Source organism: Malurus melanocephalus, unplaced genomic scaffold (genome assembly GCF_030028575.1).
Source record: "Malurus melanocephalus ecotype Western Australia unplaced genomic scaffold, MMel_1.1 scaffold_8, whole genome shotgun sequence".
Classification (NCBI taxonomy): domain Eukaryota; kingdom Metazoa; phylum Chordata; class Aves; order Passeriformes; family Maluridae; genus Malurus; species Malurus melanocephalus.
Genome location: NW_026623240.1, coordinates 4,377,531 through 4,401,391, shown reverse-complemented (window position 1 = coordinate 4,401,391; position 23,861 = coordinate 4,377,531). Strand labels below are relative to the sequence as shown.

Sequence of the window (23,861 nt, the reverse complement as noted above, 5' to 3'; positions counted from 1 at the left end):
CTGGTGAGGGCTTTAGTGATTTCTTTATAAAACTGAAACTTCTCATTTTCCTGGTMATTTCTTCAGTATCTCAAGAACAATTTCAGCTCCCAGCCATTGCCCCCATATACTCAGAGCCTTTTCACACTAATATTACTCAGAAGAACATAACTTGAATTAAAAAGAGAGAGGCAAAAACCCCAAAAATAAGAAAATTGTGAGGGGGTCAAACAATTTTGCTGAGCCCAGGACCTGCCCTGGACAACATTTCCCTGGAGCTGCTCCACAATGGCAGTGGGGAAAGGAGCAGAGGCTGATGGAGGGCTCTCCAGGCCTTCATGGGGTGGGCACTGGAGCCCACATGGCCCTGCAGCCCCACAGGTGCTCTGGCTGCCTCGATGGCTCGGTGATGCTCGCCCAGGGTCTCCTGTTAGGGTGATACTGCTGGGTCCATCACACCTCAATGCCAAGGCTGGAAGACAGCAATCCCCCAAAACCACACTCCACAGGCTGCCCCAACTGGGGCTGGGAGTTCATGACARCATCACCCATGGAGCCAGGCTCTGGGGGCCACAAAAAGCCCTGGATTCTGCTGGATTCAGCCTGAGGTTTCCTGTAGAGTCTGTGCTTTCTGTCCCTCCTCCGTGTGACTTTCAGGCGGGCAGCAAACCCACCAGCTCCTGGCTTTGCTGCTGCTGCCAGCCCCCGTCACTGCACAGTGCAGGTTACCATGGCAGCCTTTAAACTGCATGGAACCCTACCTTTACACCTTTCAGATATATTTGTTTTGGTGCTAAGGCCTTTACCTTTCTGAACTATAAAAACTCACATATGTACACCCACTGAAAGTGCAAAAGCTGCTGGGGAAAGCAAAACACACAATTTTTACAGAATGTGCTCAAGTGTTTTCAAAATCASATTCTCCCAGCGTGCACACTCAGCCTGCAAACACAGCCTTAAGCAGAAAACACCTTCAGGTCTGCTGGAATCCCTGGGCTCCAGCACTCAGGGCAGACACTGTGCCCACACAGACCCTGTGGTTTGGGGCAGAGCTCACCGCTGGTGGCTGCAGCAAGGAATCCTGCTGGGCACAGAGGTTGGGGCATCCCCTCAAAGTGCAGAGCTCTGGCTCTGTTTTAGACCCTGTGGCAGGTGGTGGGCTTGGGTAACCTGCCCTGTCCTGCTCAAAGACCCTGATTCACCGCAGCTTCTGCATGTGCTGCACCAGAAACTTTCTGTGTTCTTGGCTCCCGCAGAGCATCCTTGCCCAGGGAYACGAGATTCAGGCTTGTTCCCTGARCCTGCTGCTCCTTGCAGAGCTCTTGCCAAGCACCACGGCTGCGTGGCTGCTGCAGAGGGTGAGGAATCACACAGAGGTGATCTGTTCCTGCTCCAGGTGCCCAGGATCACAGCACAAGGGAAGGAAGCATTGGGGGAGCAAGCAGGAATAGCGGTACCACAGCTACCCAACCCAATTCCCAGTGACACCCTGGTGCACAGAAAATGATCACAAACTCAAGAAGTCTACAAAATAGCGGACAAGGAGAACCTATGCACACCTCCTCTTTCCATCCCCAGTGAAATAAGGAAGCCTTCACAGTTCTTTCCATGCATGGATTTATTATGAAATCAGATCTTTATGTGCAATCATAACATTTCTACAATAATAACGTTTAATACTTTAAATTACTTGGGAAGATTCCACACATCCTCAAGTACTTAATTTACTATCTCTATTAGTCCTTAAGRCAAGGTTTTTTACACAATAAAAACATGAAAGTATTTCTGTTTTCTCCCGTGCTGTTTCCCCCATAGAGCTTCACGCAGTGCAGTCTTCGTGCTCACAAGAACACGCTGTGTGTGCATCGACAGTGTCCTTCATATCCTCTGACTTCTGGTCCAGCTTCGTCTGCTTGTCTGTCAGGCTGGTGGCTGAGTCTGATGGGGAGCAAGCAGGGAAAAGCAAACAGTTTACTTCACAAGCAGTTCTGCAAGGTACAGTGTTTACCATGCAGTAGGCATTAATTAGAGCAAGCTTGGCTGTTCCTCACTGATTTACATATTTATATTTGTCTAAGTCACMTGGAGATGATCCAGGAAACTCACTTCATTAATAAGCCAGTTCTACCTTGAAAGTTACTACTTCCACGTAGAATTTTATTAATTATACCTTTAGGAAAGGGTGTTATGATCTTTAAGAAAAAAAACTTAGAAAACTGATACAATTCTATGCTCTATATAATCTGTATCTACTTCATCTAATCTCTTATTAKCTACAATATACTTATAGAAAATAAATCCTCCTAAATCACTGGGCCTGTGTGCAAGAATCCTGTCCACACCTGCCCTTCTAGTGCCTAAATCAGTGAAATAGGATCGCATCCAAAGGTGGCAATAAATAAAAAAGGCAATGCAAGGATCCTTGTTCCCATTTCAGGGTGCTGCACRTGGTCATGGCTCAGTCTCCACAGGCTTCAGGACACAGATTTTCAGTGTTGTCTGTGCTGTTATCCTGCCCTTACCTTGTTTACCCTAAGCACATGAAGGCGAGTTCAGTTCAGATTTTAAATTCCAGTACAATGAAAACAAATAAATCTACAACAGAAAATCATCTCTCTCACAGAAGGGATATTTACACATAAATAAAACCAGAAAATGCTTCAGTCAATAGGGCAGTAAGTCCATGCCTACCCATGGCTGTGTTATTARTATTTTTACAGTGGAATAACTGAGTCAGATCACAAGCTATTGACACTTTTCTCAGCTCCTATTCAGTGGGATTGCTGTTGGCTCACCAGCAGGRAGACAGTGGAAGCCCACAGTGACTGGAGTAGTCTTGGTGGCAGAGCAGCCCTTCATGCAGCGCAGCACGGGCTCTGTGGAATAGCACTTGGACTCGACGCCGGCGAGCTGAACCGTCTTCTCCAGCTTCACAAAGGAGCGCCGCAGCTTGCAGGCTGCAACAAACCAGCGGGGACAGCTTATGTGCTTGTGCTCAAAAGCTCCAGATCTCCCCAGAAGGACCCATCTGCCAACACTGCCAATTTGCAACCAACCTCCCTCTGAGAAAACGGTGTTTTKATCATAAATGAAGCAGCTTCACTGACTGGTAAAGCTTTCAAAACAGCTTGTTAGATATGGAGTCCTGGAAAGTTAATTTCAAATGCAACTGGTCTATTTCTAGATCAGGATGTAGAAACACAGTCTAGTAATAAACATTTTTCACAGTAAATTGGCTTCTTACTGAATAGCTGTCAAACCACATTGTAAAATGTTGAATGTTCAGCAATGGAATTAAAGGAGAGTTTTGTGACCAAATATAATTAATCACTAAAGAATTGTATTATTATCACTCTCATTCAGACACAGAATTGGTGCAGAGAGAGAGCAACAGTCACTGCTCCCAGCAAACAATATTGATCTTATTTGGATTCCCAGGGCAGACAGTTACAAGTGAGAAGCTAAACAGGCCACAGTTTATTCCTAACTATGAGTTTTATGTCCTCAAATTTCAGCAATTTTGACCATATGCTAAATGGRAACACAGAATGTGGTCACAACCAAGCACAGGAGTATTATTGTGTACGTGCATGGGCACTCCATGCCCATCTAAAGCAAGTTTGTTGTCCAGAATTTGTGACAAAAACATGGAAGAATAACAGCTAATGCAGAGCTAAACACGTGCAAGCCATCTCCAGGGACCGAGGATGTCCTTCCACAGGACAAGTCTCCACAAATGCAACGTGCCTGTTCCCCTCGAGCCCTGTGATGTTGCATCATAACCTCAGCCGAGAGCACCAGCACACCACAAGATCCTAATCTCCTGAAAGACTTAAAACGCAGCTTTTTTATTTCAACCATGTAATTAACATTACAGTCYCTGGAACTGCTCATGTACTTGAATGCTTTGCTTGACAGGTTGCACAGGTTCAAAAACCAGGTGGTCAGCCGTGTTAATGACTACTAATCCCCATCAGATTTTTTGATGGGTCAATTGCTGAAAATTGGTGTCTGGAAAATGCTGTTKGGCTTATATCAAAGCATTCCATGTGAATTTTGTCCTCTTTCTGATCTTCTTCTAAAACACTTCAAAACTGAAACAAACATGTTGATTCATCTTGTTTTTTGAATTTTGACTAAGCTGTATATTTTGGCTTGTTTAACCTGYGATTTCTTATTTCTTTCTCAACTTGCTAAGTACTAAAGTAATTTTTATATTTAATATATTAACTTCATAATGAATCTTCTAATGTGCTTTTTATTTCCAAAATATGTACAGATTTTAAATTTTCTGAACAGATTCTACATTTTCTGAACAACCTCATTAATCTTATATTAAATTTATTAGAGYTTGCATACCTCCTCTACAAGGCTTTTCTTCCAAAATCCAAGAGTGCCCAAAGCTCACTGCACTTTTAGCAACATATCCATTGGGCATCCGATATTCCTGTTCACATTCTGCATCATATTTTCCACACAGTCCACACATTTTCCCTGCCATCCATAAAGCAGCTTGAATCTTGGAGGAAAAAGAAGTGAGAAGTATTTCAAGTTAAAAAAAAAGAAATACCTGTGGAGCGCATTTTTGCTACGCAGGTGCCTTTCAGTGTAAGTTAATGCACAAACATTTAAAAWCTCTTTGATAAGAACKCAAAAGGGTCTGACAGTCAGATGCYAACCTCCYGTGGGGCTGCAGCATCTGTAACTGCTGCAGTCTTTATAACCTACTGTGCCAGTCTAGGATGTTAAGTTATTAATGYTCTAGACTATTAATATGCTGAAGTTTTTGTCTGGTGGTTGTTTTGATAGTGCAGGAGACAGACACGGTGCAGTTCACCGATCTCCCACGTTCCAGCTTTGTATTAATTTTAGTGCAGCCTTTAAATCATTCATTTGCCTAAAAAGAATGGCTGCATTTTTGCTATTTTGAAAAGTTCAACAGCTGTAAGAACACTGATCAAGGGCTGAAAACTCATTTTTCTTGCAAAGGCACTGCTGGCTCAGCGCATGCACACTCRAAATCCCACTTCCCAACACACACCYGTACTGCAAGAACAGAGCMCTTCYRTTGATCAAAGATCCTCATTTCTCACAGTCAGAAATAAAGAGCAGGACTGTGCAAATGGCACCTGTACACCCTTGAGCTCACAAACATAAATTTAAGGGGGTCCTATGGAAATTTCTTAACACCCAATCTTATGAAGRGAAATAATGATACCCTGAATGTGTATCCATCAAAGTACAATTTATCAATGCCATAGGCTGGGGCRCGAAGTACAAGCCCTTGATTTTCACTGTGGATCCACAGAGTAGCACCTAGAAAAAAACAAAATAAAGTAAACCAGAACAAAACAAACCAAACCTAGCTTAAGGGAGAAAAAAAAAAAGCAACAGTCATGTTTCAAAAATACTTCAATTTCTCAGTTACTCTRTTCAAGAAAGAAAACATAGAGCAAAGCAATGTAGAAATGTGCATACATAGAAAATAAGTGTTTGTAAAAGGTGGGAAGACAATTTTAACGATCACAGATTTATTAATTTTTCTTTAAGTTATTAACCTTCATATTTATGTCTAGAAATTATTACTGAGTTGTCCATAGTATCTGTGTAGTTGTGCAGGTAAACAACTGTATTGGAATATGGAAATACAAAGAACACCATGACTATCACTGGAGCCATTTCTAGCACAATTATCACTTCCCAAGTACACAACAAGGAGGACAGAGCTCAGCACTAGTACATGCTAACCCAATTTCAGCAACCTTTAGCCCAATGAATATATTGCAGCTCTTTGGTCAKAATAGCCATGCTGTATATAGCCGCTGGCTACACATCACAGCATGAAACAAGGTCTCCCTGTACCTTTCACAGAAACAAACTATCCTGCTTTGGGAGTCAAGCATGTTATTTCATCACTTTTCTATACCTATCCCGGGAAGAATGCAGAGTGCAAGCCAGATTTATACCKACAAATTAAATGGGGAAAAACTTTGATATACAAGTCACATGTGGTGAATTTTAGAAAAGCTCTACTTCAAAAAGTTTTAATCAAGCAAAATTTGATAGCATAACCAAAACACTTTTCAAATTTGGAGCACCAGTAGGACCTGCAGTGATGTACAGAAAGGAGGGATCTTCATGTTCATTACATCTTGCTTATTTRGGCTAATTCAAGAGCTTCACACTGTAATCAATGTTTCTAAATGTTCCTGCGCAAGTGAGTAAAACACATATTCTGAAATATTACCTTAAAACCAAAGAAACGCTTATTGCATATAAACTGATCAAATCTCCTTCACAGATTCCTTCTCTYTCCTTCTTTCTCCTAAAAGATATGTCAAAATTGAGCAGCATATGCTGCATCACTTACCAGCAGATGTGTAGGAAACGTTTGCCGGGCTCTCGGCCCCATCCACCAGCAGCTTCAGGCGGCCGCTCGCAGGGCGCATGTCCACCTCACTGCCAAGGACAAGAGTGTTCACACCCTGCCTGTGCCACAGCCACTCACACACACTGACAGAGGCATTTTCCTGCTCACTGAATATCACTGCTGGGAGCACAAGCTCATTTCAAATGCTTMAATTACATCAGGGCTATTCTTGTCACCCGAGATGCGGGATAAMTGCATCAGCATCACATTCAATATGAATGGAAAATAAATAAGGGGAGTGCTGAAACTCCCTGGGCAGCTAAGTAAACCCATTGCAGTAAAACTCAGATTGGAGCTCCTCTCATGCTAAATGTGGTCCCTCATGCTCTCAGCACCCTGCAGAAGCTACTTACTGATTGCCAAGCTTGATGTTGATTGCTTTCAGGTTCACAGCTTCTTCTGCATTCTTCATCATCACCAGGAACTTCAGGTCAGAGCTGCAGTCCTGAGCCACGATGTGGTAGCAGTTTGCTGGCATTGTGTAGTTAAACTGAACTTCATTAAAGGTTGTGATCTTGTCGTAGGAAAYTGAGCATTGAGCTGGTTAAAAGAATGCCAGTGAGTATTTACTTTTCTATGAGAGAAGGCCGTTAAATGGTGTGCTTTATGTTTAGTGCCATATTAATTTAGCTTTGTAACTTTTCCACTATGTGATATTTTCATTTGGTTTATAGGGACTTTGGCTACTAAGCGCCCATAAATTCTTTAAAAGGCATAGAAAAGATATTCCTCTATCTAATAAAAAATAATTGCCAGAGACTTTAAATATTATCAATTCAGATAATTGGTATCTTGATGCCTGAAATGCTGATGATTTCTGTACTACATGCACAATATTTTCTCCCAGTTGAAACATCCTCACTTTATTACAGAACATTTCCTAATTAACTGGCGATAAACAGCACCAGCAAAATTCAGAAGGAGGTGTTCCAGTAAATTGTGAGACTGAGGTTGTCATGCCTCTGAAGCCAGTTRGACTCTGACCTTTCAAATGCTCGAGCACTGCAGAAGGGGCTTCAGCAAAGACGTTCCAGATGGGAGGCTGCAGCTCTGAAGCTGGTATCCTTGGACCTACAGGAAGTGACAGGGGGAGCCTCATGGCTTTTTCATAGAGGGTAATCTGAAAAGGAATTCAAAAGCACAATCAAAATGCACCTCAGCCAGCAAACAGCTAAGATCTTTTTCCCATTTCTTCTACTTTCATTGCAAAAACTCCATGTGAACTCAACTTATCTGACTCCTTGTCCACGAGGTTTTTTCTTTTGCTGAGTTTTCTCTCATGGTGTGAGAGAAATAATTCAGGTATTATTTTGGAGAGAATGAATTACTCCGTTTCAAAGGTTATGAGGTGAACACTTATGGAGATACTACAGACAGAAACTCACATCATTATGAGTGCTCACRTCTCTCTCTATGAGCAAAATCACTATATGAAAATCCTTCTATGCAATATTGAAAGGTTGGAAATATATAAAAGTAGTTTTCATCATTTCCACCCAAACTGATGCGAACTTAATTTTTCTTTCTCAGAATTGATGCACCGTAATTAAAAAATTACACTTTCCTTGTAGGGAAAAAATTAAAAAGATAAAAATATTTCATAATTACATCAGGAAGCTTGATAACAACATCACATGTCCTTGGAGAAGTTAGAGCCATGATCACCCTGGCTTGTCGAGAAGGATTCTTGTCCATTTTTTCAGAGAACCCCAGCATAAATGCAGCCCCAGGGACAAACTTGTAAAACCTTCAAAAGTTTAAATCAGAAAGATTTGGTGAGCTGGAGAAACAAAGGGCTGCCCACATCCCAAGCAGATTGTCTCACACCTGTAAATAGCATAATAATCTTCAGGATCCCTGGTTATGTCCTCACACCCACTCTGTTCTGCTGTTCAAGTGTTCAGTGAAAGGAAGGATATGTTCCTCAGTTTTCAGTAATTATGTCCAGTATAAAGAACTACTGTTCATTAAAACAGGACGTAATCCCACTCATCTTTTATGCCCAAAAGCAGTACTTGGACAGATCAGAGAATAAAATACCATCCAGTACTTAAGCTCTTGAACCTCATGTGCAAATGCTGATTTTTCCCAGTTGACTGATACTGTGAATGAGTGTCACCAAAGACCAACTCCTCACCATTCTGCTATGGATCTGACACTGGAAGGAACTTTGGGCCACTCCAGTTTCACTTGTACAGCAGGRTGGGCAGCAAACCGCCCCGTTACCAGCTCCGACGAGACCTTGTAGTCCTGGCAATTCCGYCCCCATTTCAGGTAAGCCTGTAATGGAGAGACAAATGATCCATTTTTTARTGCCTGGAGCACAACTTTCCTGCGATGCATACCCAGCTGTATGTGGCTGGGTTTGAGCCTTACCGCTGCCTTGTGAGCATTGAGGACCGAAGCATCAGCACAGAGCTTCCACTTGCTTGAATCGGTGAGGTTGGACACAAATACCTGCACCCGGGGCCTGATGGAGTCAACATCAGCATACACCACCAGCTGGAGACCTCCTACCTTCTTGTCATCACGGATGCCATGCAGGAAAACAGCTAACACTGGTGCTTTAACATCTCCCAAAAACTTGGGCTAAGAAGAAGGGGGAGAAAGCATGCGAAGTGTATAATTATAGAAGAGTTACCATGGAACATTTCAGATGCAAGATCTAGATGGATAAATCAAAACTAAACAACTGAACCACAAATATACACCAGCATATGTATCACACATACATACATGCCTAYAAAACCTCGTGCATGTGTCTGTGATGTGCATGTGCCTCTGCAGGCCAGATGGATTTTATCACTGTGTTTATATGAGCCAAAATTTGTGCCATTTCCTGAGCTACAGCTGATACCATGGCAATACTCATATAATTAAAACAGTAAWGACTGTATGATTTGGGCTTCATTGTTAGAATCCAGCCTGTGAATAAAAGAAAGTGGCTCAGTTTGAACGACATCAGCTGTCAGTGGTGTGCGTCACTCATTCCCACAGCAATCACAWCCCCCAGCTCGTCTCCTCTTGTTTATCTGTCTGGCTGTTGTGTTGGCTTTCTCCACACGCTTCGGCTGGGAGCTCTGTGGGGCACTCAGGTTTGTGCTTGCACAGCAACCAGCCCAGAATGTAATCCTGGACATTGTCTTCCACATCAAGAACCTCTTCCCTTTGAGCACAGCCCTAAGGGCACTGTGACCTTCAATATCTTCAGTCCATCACTCTCCAGTGCATGTGGGAACTATGGTGCATGTCTTGACTGATACCTGAGACTCCAGAGGTTGGCAATTCTCCCTTCCCTTTATYCTAAATATTATCACAATTACTGTGAGTGTACACCTACTCTGCCATCATTCCAAGCTGTCAAAGCCCCCTAAAAACCGATGCAACTAACCCATGAAGCAGCTCGAGAGGAGGCACGACTGGATCTGGCAGAGGAATGCTCGCTGCTGATTTGGCCATCTGCAAGTTTTCTTTTTGGGAACTGCAAAAAAACAAAAAAAAAAAAACCACAACATGCTTAAGAGGGTAACTTTAAAGCATGCTTGAAGAAATTGCAGGAGGCAGTGCTGAGCAATACTCTTTCATGGCACCTGGCGTTGGCAAGCTTGTGTTCCAACCCTGAGCAGCTCAATGATAATAAGCATTGTCCTTCTTAGTACATAGGAGCTAACTCTGAAAAATCGCATTTTCCCAAACATAGCTGACTCCTCATGGTCCTTATTTTCCCTTTATGAAAATCAATGGACCAGAGCAAGTCAAATTAAATCAGCTTCTCGCATCAATATGAAAGACCAGAAATTCTGCACTGGYCTGATCAGCTGAAGGACAAACTGAATGACCCAACTGAATGGAAAGGAGTGTCTGAATGGACACACAGTGCTGAAACGTTACTGCTTGAGAAACTCTAATATCAAGTACACTGCTCTGGCTGGCTCACGCCCCAGTAAGAATCTGCTAAACCAAAATACTAAGAAATAAGGTATCCTCCCACGTTAGTCCACATCACCATCCTTGTGTGTACCAGCAATGATTCCAACCCAAGAAACCAAGAGATCAAAGCCAGCCAAATGAACCAAGCTTCTGACGGTTCCTCCCAAGTGTGCAGCTCCAATCTTTTTCATTGCTTTGGTAGAGGTTTTTAGCTCCTTTGCAGAGCCACAAGTAGCTTCATGTGCAAAGCACAAAAGGGAAGGCAGCTCTCTGTGTTTACACATCTCAGAAGAACCACCATGTTCCAATGTTATCAGTACCATAATGTTCCTCAACAAAGATAACAAGTTGCTTTGAAAGTCTCCATTTGACCCTTGACAGATTCCATATGTCTTTTACTGAGGAAAGAAAAACTCACCTCTTGTCTGTGYGCTGATTTAAAGCGGTACTGATAAATCTCATGGGCTTCCTTTGGAAATGATAAAAACAAGAAGATTAGAAGTTTCAGATGAAAAGAAATGCTGCAATTATATGGAAAGTTAAGCATTGGGAATTAAATAAGAAACGTACTAATTATCATTCATACATAGTTCTGTATGCTTAGTCACAGGCACATAAYGCAAGATGAAATAGTTTATGTAAATCATTAATGTTTCTACCACAAAATTAAGACAGAAATATGCCATGAATATCTAATTGTCAAAAAGCTCCYATTTACTGCCTGTAACAAAAGTTTCAGCAAACTTGTGGAAACTTTTGAGACGCTTTGAAGCAGACATCTGWGCCAGTGATTGCAGGTGTGTTTGTAGAATTAATGTTGCAATTTTATGTTGCTARAATTTGCTGGTCAACTCATAATGTCCTGATTTGTCATGCAAGGCCAGTCACCATCAGGAACATGATTCACAAACATTAGCAGCATCAGTCGATTTACTGAAAAAATTACCCATGTTTTGGAATATGCACTGCTGCTGCTGCTGCTGCTGCCACCTTCCAGGTGTCCTGAATGATGTTCATGGCTGTGGTGGCTCCGTGACTCGCTGCTGCTGCTGCTGCTGCTGCCATTCACATGCTTTGAGTGATGCCCATGGCTATGATGGCTCGATGACTTCCTGCTGCTGCTGCTGCTTCTACTGCTACTACTGCTGCTACTGCTACTGCTACTACTGCTGCTGCTGCTGCTCTTGCCACTTCTACTGCTGCTGCTGCTGCTACTGCTGCTGCTCCTGCTGCTTCTACTGCTACTACTGCTGCTGCTACTGCTCTTGCCACTTCTACTGCTGCTCTTACTGCTGCTGCTCCTACTGCTACTACTACTGCTGCTGCTCTTGCTGCTCCTGTCACTGCTGCTACTGCTGCTGCTGCTGCTCTTGCTGCTTCTGCCACTACTGCTGCTGCTGCTACTCCTGCTACTTTTGTTGCTGCTGCTGCTTTTACTGCTTCTGCCACTGCTGCTGCTGCTACTGCTCTTGCTACTTTTGCCACTGCTGCTGCTGCTCTTGCTGTTGCTACTCTCGCTGCTGCTGCTCTTACTGCTCTTGCTCTTGCTGCTCTTGCTGCTTCTGTCACTGCTGCTGCTGCTGTTCTTGCTGTTGCTACTCTTGCTGCTGCTGCTCTTGCTACTTCTGCCACTACTGCTGCTGCTCTTGCTGCTTGCATCCTTGCTTTTTGCTTGCTTTTCTTGATCATTCTCATCTTCACCACCAGCCTCTTTACGAGGAGACTCAGCAGATGATGAGGAAGAGGAAGCAGCTGAGGAGGCAGAAGATGAGCTGGAGGGATKTTTGGTATTGGGGTCTGCCCCAAGCTCTGTCAGCACAGTGTTTTCTTTCTTTGAAGGTCGCTTCTTCTGGTGTCGTGTTTTATTTGCAACCTGCATAAACAGTCCAAGAGGTGTAAAAGAGAGAATACATCTGGTTCTGTTTTACAAAATAAAACATCTGTGGCGGTCAGACAAAGCTGGGTTCTCACACCAGCCTTTCAAGGAAAAAAGCACCTCACTGCAGAATTCCCTCTGATCCACTCCAACCAGCTGAAATCCAGCCCAGCACAGACCACYGTGCTGGATGCACCCATGGGACCCATCCCTCAGCATGGGGCACCTTTCAAACAAGCCCCATCCTTTCTTTGCCAGGCCACCTTTTCACAATGAACTTTGAATTCTTGCCTTAATTTAGGGAAAAATATTCCCCACTGCCCTACTCAAAGTCACTTGCCTTGAAGACATTTTCAATGCCKAGAATCTTCTTCAGTTTGGCTTGRATGTTGTCGTACAGAGATGATTCACCCTCTTCCTCAGACTCTGCATTTACTTCATGAATTATTTTGGAAGCTGCTCTGGATCCTGCCTGAATCTCCAGCTGAATTTTGTCAAYACCAGCATCTGTTTCAACTACACACCAATTGCACACATTAGAAGGTTATACTGCTTSAAATAGCACTGACAAACCTAAGGTGCTCAGTATTTTACCTGGGATCAAGACTATTTTAGCTTCGTGCTCTCCAATTAATCTGTGCAAATAGGTATTTTTTAGGAAACTGGCATCTCGTGACCTCCTGGAAAAGCAGAGCTGACACCCAAGATGATGCAGTTTGATGCAAATGCCTCGTTTATGAGCTTTTCTCCCCATGAGGTGGCGAAGATCCTCCTGAGAGCTATAGGCATGTTTCCTTGACGTGCTGTCAGCTTCTTGCTGCATTAGAAATGAGGATGTGAATACCACTGGGAGTGTGTCACAGGCACAGGTAAAACTGCAGACATCCATCTCAGAGAGGGGAAACATTACTATATAAGCAAAAAGAAATGGGTTACCTTTGGGAAATCTTCAGTGGAAGCTTTATCCGATGGTTTGAAAGGTTCTTCCACAATATTTGATGAAGCATCTCCTGGCAGAATTGAGGTTCTCTTCTCAACACCTAATTCTCCTAAATTTCTTGATACAGCAAAAGCCTTATGTCTGTTGAGATATGTGCAAAGAATGGTGAATTATTCCTAACCCTTGTCTTTGGATTAAATGAAATACAACCTGTCAGTATCACGTGACAGCACAGAGAGATGATAYTTGAACAGGATTTGTATATGAATTTAGAAATATAAATATTATTGAAAAAAAAGTAAGAGCTCATGACAAATATAATTTTCTTATATCACAGGAATTTTTCAAAATCTGGATAAGTTTAAACACATTTCTGAAAGATTAGAAACATTCATTCAAACATAAAAATCTAAATCCTTAAAAGACAATAAAATAATAAAARACACTAAGAACACAAAATACCAAATGATTCAATATAAAAATAACACTGCTAAATAATTTAGGTATCTTTTGATTTTTAGATCCTGTATTTTTTTTTCCTCTTGCTTTATCCCAAAGCTTCTGCAACACAGTGWAGAGTCACTGTGCCCATCTGCAAACCTCTGAGGGAGGTCAGGCAACAGTGAGCTTTGTCAGGTTTCAGCAACACGAAACATTCTGAAGTAATGCTACTGTACCTTCCGACCACTATCTCAGTTTCCTCATGGCATGGATTTGTTTCAATCTTAATATTTTTCTGCTTCATGTCTATCTTGGCATCAAACTTCATTGGCAGTCTTGCCAGGACCTTGCCTTGAATCTCCACRGCTTGCTGGAAATATTCTGTGTTGATACCCATTGTTGCAACTTTCTGTATGTATAAACTGAAACAGAGTGCAGCAGTCAGGGGTGAGAAAGATGCTTTTTTCACCTACGTGGTTCTTCCTTCTCTTAAAAACCTCCTTCATACATGAAGAAACCTGCCTTACCTGGGGTTTATGTCAGAACGAATCTGCACAGTGGATTCAAGCAGCTGTGAGGGTCTAAAATCTCCACTTAGAGGGGGAGTTATCTTCCCATCAACTGAAAAATGCAAGAACAACCTTCAAACAGGGTAACAACAAAACAGAGGAGTCAAACATAAACAAACACAGCTTTCAGTAGGAGGTAGTATTTTTGCTAGTACAACAGAATGGTACAACAAATATGGCTGGAAAACAAGACAGGTTTTGGGGTATGCGAGACCTTTTTTGAGTATGGAGCAATATACAGAAATCTTGATCTGTAGGCAAAGGCTCTGATGCAATTTTCCGTTGAAAATGGAAATCAAAATATACTAAGAAAATGAAGAGCTGACCCAAATTGAAAGCTTGATAATTAGTATAACATTAAAATTTCAGAACATAGGGAGTCAGAAGACAGAGTGAATGAAGGGAACCAAGCTAAACAACCCCTGCTCTCCAATCTTTCCTCCCATCAAGTGTGAACATCTTTCTTGTACTGAACATTGCACTCCAGATGCAGCCACAAACGTGTGGCCTCTCCCTCTCTGGTTTCCCAGGCTTTCATCTCACCTTTTCTGTCTTCAATCCATTCAAAGACAATGCACAAATTGGTGCATCCAGCTTCTCTTCAAGCATTTTTCCCGCCCCACTCTCCAATACAAAAGCTAGCTCTTTTTCTAACTTCCCRGCTCTCCATTCCTTTCTGCAGCCTCCCTCAGCCCCTGTCCCTGTGATCCCGTGCTCAGAGGTTGCCCAGTTTGCCCCTGTCRCAGCTGACCGCTGATGGCAGCCCTGGCCAGGGCAGTGAGGTAGGAGCTGTATTCCAGGGGCAGCCCGGTGCAGGTGGGGAGGATGTAGCGCAGCTCTCCCAGCCACASGGGCTGTGTCCACTGCCCCGCCACGCCGCTGCGCAGATGGCCAGAGAGCCTCTTCAGCACYGTGCTCCTGTCAGCAGGCTCCAGAACGGTCTGCAACACAACAGAGACCCAACAGGCTGGGATACCAAAGYACAACGCTGTCTGATACTGCAGAGGAAAGTAGGGGTCCCTGGTACCTTCACAGCCTGCTGCAGCACTTCCTTATTGATGTTGATGTAGGCCAGCTCTTGGCCAAAGAGYTTGAAGTAGGCTGATATCAAGGGGGTTTCTGTTGGCAGCTCCTTCCATCCCAGCAGCTGGGGAGCAGGTAAAGAAACAAGCAAAGTTTCTTAATGCAATAGTTCACAAATGATAATTCATCCAGGTGACTACACCCCTCACTGGTCAAGCCGCCCTTTTCCTTTGTAAAATTTCCAATTGTGAAGAGCATGATGGCATGAATTCAGACTTCTTTCCACCATTGAGATGCCCACAAATGTTTGGTATTCCAAAACAATGACATTCACATGCAGGGTCTGGGCCAGTAATATCACTAAACCCAGTTTGAAAGCACAGCAAGAAAATAATTTTTTTCTCTTGAAGACAAAGGCATATTCTTGTAAACTAGGAGAGGTGGGTGAAGGGAGGGAGTAGGGGGCCTGGCAGAAATGTGACACATCTTACTGCAATGCCTGMCACCCCCTTTGCCTCCTGTGCCCCTCCTGCAGCCATCTCTGAGCAACAAGTGGCAGAAGCTGCTGCAGGGCAGATGTCTCCTGCAGTCCCACTGCACATCTGTCCTTCACAGAAATACTTGAGCTGACTCCTAGGAGAGGAGTTTACCTTCTGAGACAGGGCTTAAGGAGATTGAGAAGCATCACTAATGCTCCTTCACATAACCCACACTGAAATTCAGTATATTACTGAAAATACCTACAGCTTTTCCAATCTCCTTGATCTTTTTGTATGTGGGATATTCAGCAAACGGGATGTTTCGTTTCATGATGACGTCTGTGATGCCCTCCACACGGACACCAGCCTACCAAAACAGCATGAGAAGGAGCAGTCTGAAACATGCTTACAGAGAGGAGACTTTGTGAGCAGTTTTAATTTTAATTTGGTTTATTTGACTTAAATAAAGTAAATATTTACCTCCACCAAATCAGCCACCGACCCTGCAGAATATGCCATCAGCTTGGAAATTATTGCTGATGGGAACATCGTTCCTGGGCTGTTCATAACAAAGACATCTCCAGCAGCACCAATTTTGTAGTTATCTATGGCAGAAGTAAACAAGAGACATCTTTTTTCTAACCATTCTGCTTACCATTCAAGATCATATTTCTGCAGCTTTTTCCACAGCCAACCTTAAGATCTATCACTAYATAAACCCTGTTTAGGCAGAAACTATTAAATGTTACTCTAAACATGATAGTCTCACATTTAATTTCTCATTGAAATGAAGAATGCCATATTTCTCCAAAGGACTCATTATTTTAAGAACGGATTTCTGAAGTGAAATTTTCCTGATCACCGAAATGCTTACTCACCCAAGTAACCACCAATACTTATGACCTTGCTGTAGCGATAGCTCAACCTGTCCAGTTTGGGTGCCAGCAGCTTAAGGGCAATATTGCAAGCTGAAGATCTAAACAAAACGAGAAAGGAAACAATATTCAGAAACAAGATGCACCCTGTCAGTAAATAAACTGACTTCAACTCTCAGCACATGCAGAAGATCATTATTTGCAGAAGAGCACCTGCTTTGCTCCTGTATCTACTCACATGTTGTATGTGTATGGCAGGCTGCTCTTGGACAAAGCCTTCATGTGGGAATACACAAAACTGGCCACCTGCAGATTGCTCTCCTTCATGGCCACATTGGCAATGGTTGTTATTAAGGGAAGGGCAGGCCTTGTCTCAAAGATAACAGCACAAGCCATCATCCTCACTTCAGGGGGAAGAGACTCATCAGCCAGGATCTGGATGAGGTACCCCTGCACCTGCAGAGAGAGAACAGTCTCTGGAATTACCAACAATTGAAACTGTCTTGCAAACTGGATCCAGGCAGGAAACGTGGGAGAGGGGATCATTATTCCTGCAGAAAGGGTTCCTGATCTTTTTTACTGCAGGGTTCCATGTAACTCTATTAATATAACTTCAGGGGACATGGTGGAACAGCCCCTTGGAGGCATATAATAAATGTCCATCTATTGATGTACTGAGCCAATTCATAACAATCAAAAATGCATCAGCATTGCTTTGTGCATTACTGACATTCAAGTATCTGTGAATATCTTCAGAAGAAAAAAAAGGGGATAATAAGAAAAGCTCATTCTTTGAAGTAACTACACTGTCTTAGTGAGCATGCTTTGCTATTTCAGACCAGCTTTAAAAGGGTTTCACCAAAGACAGTCTGAGAGAATGGTTTCTCATCTAGGTCCTGTACCTGAACCATCTGAGAGGCTTGCCTACACTTCCTGTGACAGCCACCTCAGTGAGGGCTCAGTGGTGGCTTATCCATCCTCAAGGGAAGGGTCTAAAGAGGCAGAACAATGCCAGCATTTGGCCTAGGAGTTCAACAAAAAATGTCTCTCCTCCTGACTATAGAGGCAATTTAAATTATATGTCTGACTTGTAAGTAGCTAAGTGTCCACTATACCTAACTAGCACAGGACTTGGTTATGAGAGATGATAAAAACAATGCTGCTGATACCCTTCTAGAAGCTTAAAAGGGAYTAATTATCATTACAGTTTAGCAAAAAACATCAGTTGAATGTAAAACTGTATGGTATTGTTCTTTAAAATAATCTTTAAAAAAAAAAAGCTGAATCCACACACATGACATATTGAAATCGTTAGTTTTATGGTAAACATTTTAATTCACTAAGAAAAGAAAATCTACCAGATCCTACTTACTGTTTTTCGGTCCTTCCAAGCGATTTTTCTCAAGGCCATTATGGCATCAATCTGAATGTGGACAGGGATGTCAGAAGCACTGGATGAAAACATGGGAAGGAACTTGAGGATGCGCTTGATGCTGGCTGGTTCTCCCATGTTGCCRATGCACTTCAGAGCCAATTTCATTTTGTCCTCACGGCCCCTGCTGATGGCATCGTCTGCCAGGTCATGGATGGGCTGGTAGACAAAGCACAGTTCAGTCCCCTCATCCAAATTACAGACTGACCACAGTGTCCCCCCTACCCCCTGAAAAGACTCTTGCAATAAAGCAACTGGTTTTAACAAAATCACTCAATGGTGGTTTATCTCASAGTTTTACCCTTGCAATGTGAAAACTGTTTTCAATGGTGAACCAAATAACTGCAGTGATAAAATGATTTGATGTCTTTGTTCTGAAGAAAACCTATGGTGTGCATTTATTATTTCCAATCACCTTTTTTTTCACCATGTATCTTCAAATAATCAAGCTAATATAATAAACATTACTAAGCAATAAAAGAAACTTGGCAAAAATCCACCCACCTGCAGGGCTTCTTTAGGACAAGCTGAGATCTGAGAACAGTATCTATTCACCACAGAACTRTATCCCAAGCTGGCAAGTTGTTGAAGCACAGAATTTTTCTGGATTCGAGAACTTGTCACTAAGTCCTTTGAAGAMCAAAAAAATTAATTCGTTATTTAATACAGAGCTCCACAAAGGGTTTCAGAGCTGGAATATCATCAGATCTTATTTGAAGGGATCGGTCTCAGAATGATCACTGCTCTTATCCAAACACGTTAAAGTAGGCTGCAGACATTATGTTTGGAAGCTTCATTTAAGAGCTTAATTCCCCACTAATTTACACATATATAAGCTTACATAGCTACATTTTGATTKTCCTCAACTGAACATAAAATTGAAACAATTAGGATTATGGATAAACATCAATGTATAAATGGAATATCCCCAGAAAAATGTGCAACTCATTTATATTAATCATGCATTTTCACATCATATCCTCTTTTCTTGTTTCAGAATAAGATGAATATTGGCTAGAGATGGCAAAAATCCTCTTCGGAATAAATGATTCATTATTGTGTCAACATATTTGATGTTTGCACTTTTCCTGCAGCACTTTCCAGTTCAYGGACTAGTTTGCCATTAAAAGACCATTCAAATGATGTTAACACACCAATCATTTGTTTCAGAAATAAGAGATTAAAGGGGATAAAGTTATGTCTGTAGAAGGCACGCCTGTGATCCCAGCAAGCTAAAATGGGAATTATTCCCAGAAGCTCTTCTAAGAGAAGGGCTTTATATCAGTACAGAGAAATGAAGACACTAAACTGTCCTCTAATAAATACTACACCAAAATAAATTTATGGGTCAACGTTCACACAAAATTAGCGTGCACAAGAGAAGAATTCAGTCTCTAATGTACTTAATCAAAGGCTGTTGTTGATTATCATTCCTTGTGTTGTGAGACASGAAAGATTCACATGTCTTTACTCACTGCTGCTATTGGAACAGTGTGCTCATCAGCTTTTGTCAAATGGAGAGCAAGGGGAACACTTAGCAGAGCCTGAAGGTAGCTCAGGTCATCGCTGCGGATTCTGCTCTTAATGAACTTGAGCGCTTCTGTGGTGCCTGTCGCAGTAACTGCACTCAGCAGCCATCGCCTGCAAATAGATTTAAAAAAAAATCCTTCATTTCAGCTCTCAATTCTCACAAAACCAGGRAAGTTTCCTGTAGGTTGATACAATGAAATACCTGTAGCGGGGTTTATCTGAGCATTGTCTCCAGATGGACTCAAGGGTGTCAGCGCTTGCTGTGCGGCAGAGCTGGACGAGCTCCAGGAATCGGTATGGAACATCATCATGGAAATCCTGTTGGTTGTTCAGGACTATGTGTTGCAGGGTTTCCATTATCTGTTACAAAGCACAAGAGAGAGGGCATACATAATTACATTCTTTGCAATTTATGATCATTACTCTTTTTTGGTCTTGGTTTTGTTTTTTTTTTTATTCGGAAAGCAATTTGAAGACCCAAAAATACTGTACCCGTTGCTCAGGGTTTTTTGTCTTGATGAGCTGCACTGACATCTGTGGCAGTGCTGCTGGGAACTGGTAACGCAGACCTCCGTAGTTCTTCATGGAGATGTCTGGGGAGCTCCCCCGTTCACTCCTCACTTCCAGCAAGGTGAGCTGCTGTCTGTCAAGAGACAAATGTCACAGSAGAAAGGCATTATCTCTCTTCACCCACGCACCTTAGCTGTTTGTTGGTTCAGTGATACTGTCATGGTTTCAGTTTTACTCTTTAATAATTTTTCTTATCAAAAGAAAAGCTTTTGCTGATGAATAAAGCCTTCTATCTGGAATAGAAGCAAAATGTTGTCTGAGTTATCTACAATGAAATTGTTTCTGAGTAGAAACAAAATTGCTGTCTGCTGAATGAGAGCTCCTGACTCAGTGCAATGAATGATCTTATTTCTGTGTGCTCCACCTTCCTCCTGACACTATAAATCAGCCCCATTTTCAGGAGAAACAGAGCAGTAAAGTTGAATTCTTATGGTATAAGGAAGCAAAACAGCTTTTCTCCTTTTCTTCCATCTAACTGCAGTACCAGTTTGATCAGGCTTCAAATAAAGAATGGTTTGCTGAACTTTTAGGACTGTGGAAACCCTAAGTGTGATTGCACAACTCTGTCCAACTGCTGTGGAGTACAATTCTCATTTCGCTTCAGYTGGGGGTGGAGAGGACTGACAGAACCTGTAATTAACTCACTTCGGGGAGCAAGCCCACATCCCACCTACTTTGCTTCCGTGACAGCGACGCCRGTGGGTTCACTGAGTGGAGAGATCTGGTACACCTGCTGAGACACCACCTCTGTGATCAGGGTGCCGCTGTCTGTCTGCTTCAGTTTGTAGGAGAAAGCTGCGGTCCCTTTGATGAGCCTTTCCTTCTGTGGGAGCACAGAGACCCAAGAGTCAATGGGAGCACAGTGACCGTGCCTGCAGTCAGGAAGATCCTCCCACACCTCACGTACCATCACATCAACAGGGCAGGGGTAGATGTAAGCCATTCCAAGACTCTTCACCACTTTTTCCTGGCAGTTATTCTGGTCCACAGTTTTGGTTGCAGACATTCGGCTGTTCTTCCTGTCTTCCTGGATGACGTACCTTGTATGGCAAACACCTCCGATTCCAGCCTGGCAGATGAACACAGGTAATGAGCCTTCCCAATTATGTCAGGATTTCACTGATTTACTGAGAAAGTTTWACCTAATGAAGATCCTCAATGAACCTGTTACTATTACATACAATTATTCCTATTGAACTAAAAAAATAGGCATGTGAACAGTACTCGGTCAGGGAATGGAGTTTTAAAATAACAAGTAATCAATTAATTAATACMAACAATTAGCAAATAAAATGGATCAAGTAGCTGTACTAAATAAGCCACACAACAAATAAATTCATAGCTAAAATTGTTTTTCTCCAAAGATCTGCATGTTAAGACTTAAAGACAGATGTCTTAGAAAGAATTCAGTCCAGATAATTCGTTCAACAGCCACACACGCATTTTCTTCCACGTGAATGAAAAGCAACTTTTTCTTACTACAAACATTCAAAAGTAGATKCAAATAAAGAGAAACTCAAAGGAAKAGCAGCTAAAGAGAATAAACAYATCCTTTCAGCAAAATAGTTTTAGAATGGAAGGAAACTCACCTCTTGCAACTCATAGACATTCTGTGCCTTCTTGATGGTTAACTGAATCATGTTCAGTATTCCTCTCACTATGTTAATGCAAGTATCAGGGCAGTCTTCTGGGCCATAAATGTTTCCAACCCGTCCACTGCTGTATTCAAACTTKAAGGGCCGGGTAAGGCATGAGGAAACCATCTGGGTGATTTTGGAAGATCGAGTGAATGGATCCTTGGGCCAGATGCCATTGTATTCCTCGAACTGTGGGGAGCGGATCTGGGAGGAAATTAAGAAAAGATACTTAGGTGAATAAAATCACCTTAGTACTTAATATGCAGACAGATTGGAAGAAATTAACATAACACGAGTTAGATACTCTTTCTTTCAAAATGTAGGCTCGGACAGTTATACAGCAGTTTATTCTTCTGTCTCGTACTTGCACCATTGTAAAACCAGTGCAAACCTTGTTGGCTCGAAAGTTCTATTTTATCTTACAGAAGCAGTTTTAACTCATTCTTAAGCAATTTGCCATTTTCTAATAGAACCCCCAGCAGCTGAATTTCCAATACAAAGTGTTGAGGAGCACCTGCTACAAACAACTTCCCCAAAAAACTCGGTAAGGGACTCCTCCCATCTGTAGCTTGTATTCCATCCTCTGACATCTGCACTGACAAAACTCAAGCTGTGTTTCCTGCACCTTTCCTACACCGCAGCTCAGCCAGATACAATTACAGCTGTGATTTTCTCTTACTGTTGCACATTTAGCAGACACAGTACCTTGAGGAGGTAAACATTTTCCGACAGCCCACTGATCTCCAGTTTGCTGCTCAGGCGCACRCCGGCTTTGGCTAAATTCTTTTCTTGAAGCCCATTCAACACCACGCCCTCATAACTGTACAAGTAGCTCTTTCTGCTACTGAATCCAGGGTCTGTGGGAAACAACAGCCATTTTCACAGTACTTGCAAACACGTGATAATAAATAGAATTAACAGCAAAGTCGCTGAAATAAGGTTATAGAAGGAAATTTACTTACCAATATCRAACTTCTGACTACCTGCAAAAAGAGATGGAAAACTGGATAAGTCCAATCTAGATCCAATCACTGCCGTTGAGTTTAGGGAAATTTGGGGAAAGAAAGGTGAAAGAGGTATCCATATGTAGCCTTACCTACGAGGGTGAGCACTAGTGCAAGTATGATTCCCCTCATAGTGAAGGCGAATGGGGCTCTGCCAGACATGGTGAGACTTTTATGGAAGAAAGCTCRGGAACACGTGGCTGTGTTCTGCTGAATTCTCAAGTTTTTTATCAGTTTATGTAAACACCTCCCTTTTTGCAATCACACTTTCTCTTCAGATGGAATAATGTGAACCAAATCATATCTTGGTATCTCACTGATTATCTCATAAGCCCTTTGCTGAATTATTTAGAAGTTTCTACTTACCCTAATAAGTTTTACTAGATCATTTACAATAAATTTACAATAAACATGTTACTTCATTTCGCAGGTTGTGTCCCAGCTGGCTGCTGATATTTGGTGCTGCCATAGGTTGATTTTGCCCAGGTTAGGCTGACCTGGCACCTGACCCGAGCTGTTATCTCGCTGATAGCGGCCCAATTAACAGAGTCAGTAYCACACACAGTGACAGGGCTCTTCCCCTTCCTTGGCATTGGTTACAGCTGCCCCGTAGACAGCAGACAAGGACAGATATCCCCTTGCTCTTATATTCTTTTGTGCACCAAAGTACATTTAACATTTACTAAAAAACCCTATGTATGGAATAWATATATTTATTCAAAYGAATCAGAGGATGTGTCGGTGTGTCCTTTCAGCTCTGGTCACACTGACCAGGAATATTTTTTAAATGAACAAAGATTTCATAAGCCATCAGTAAATATTTTACCTTTCAAGGTAAATGACAGCCAAATCTGAACAATTAAAACTCATAGAGACTCCTCCCAGCAAAGGATGGGGAATGGGAGTGCAGGTCAGCTAGAACTTTTGCATTTCCTAAGGAGTCAAACACAAAATGCAGCTGAGTTACCTGAACAGATGCAGGCTTGCAGCCAGCTTCACCATTTATTTACAGAGAGCCCAGGAACATCAACACAAAGGTTCTCTTCTAGAAACCTGTGGGCCATGGAGGCAGTGGAGAGACACAAAACATGCGTGGCCTGTTTGAGTATGGTAAGAGATTGGGGGATGGGCCAGACTCATTCCTCC

The 23,861-nt window shown here is 42.4% G+C and overlaps 1 protein-coding gene across 1 annotated transcript; it reads right to left on the bottom strand.

The window, feature by feature from the left end:
• Positions 1–1,587: 1,587 nt before the first annotated feature.
• On the bottom strand, positions 1,588–22,891 carry LOC130578547 (vitellogenin-2-like). Its single transcript, XM_057374739.1, has 35 exons — positions 22,808–22,891; positions 22,674–22,694; positions 22,417–22,568; positions 21,664–21,915; positions 20,982–21,143; positions 20,749–20,897; positions 19,997–20,147; positions 19,707–19,864; positions 19,450–19,615; positions 18,479–18,604; positions 17,915–18,133; positions 16,781–16,998; positions 16,546–16,643; positions 16,148–16,272; positions 15,933–16,034; positions 15,193–15,312; positions 14,917–15,106; positions 14,124–14,217; positions 13,833–14,018; positions 13,152–13,296; positions 12,810–13,032; positions 12,556–12,731; positions 11,286–12,212; positions 10,758–10,808; positions 9,801–9,890; positions 8,786–8,998; positions 8,547–8,689; positions 8,018–8,156; positions 7,394–7,529; positions 6,763–6,949; positions 6,350–6,438; positions 5,198–5,295; positions 4,339–4,498; positions 2,775–2,936; positions 1,588–1,917 (listed from the first exon to the last, which is right to left on the bottom strand). The coding sequence occupies exons 1-35, from the start codon at positions 22,875–22,877 to the stop codon at positions 1,799–1,801; spliced, it is 5,817 nt and encodes a 1,938-aa protein (XP_057230722.1). The 5' UTR covers positions 22,878–22,891; the 3' UTR covers positions 1,588–1,798.
• Positions 22,892–23,861: the final 970 nt, after the last annotated feature.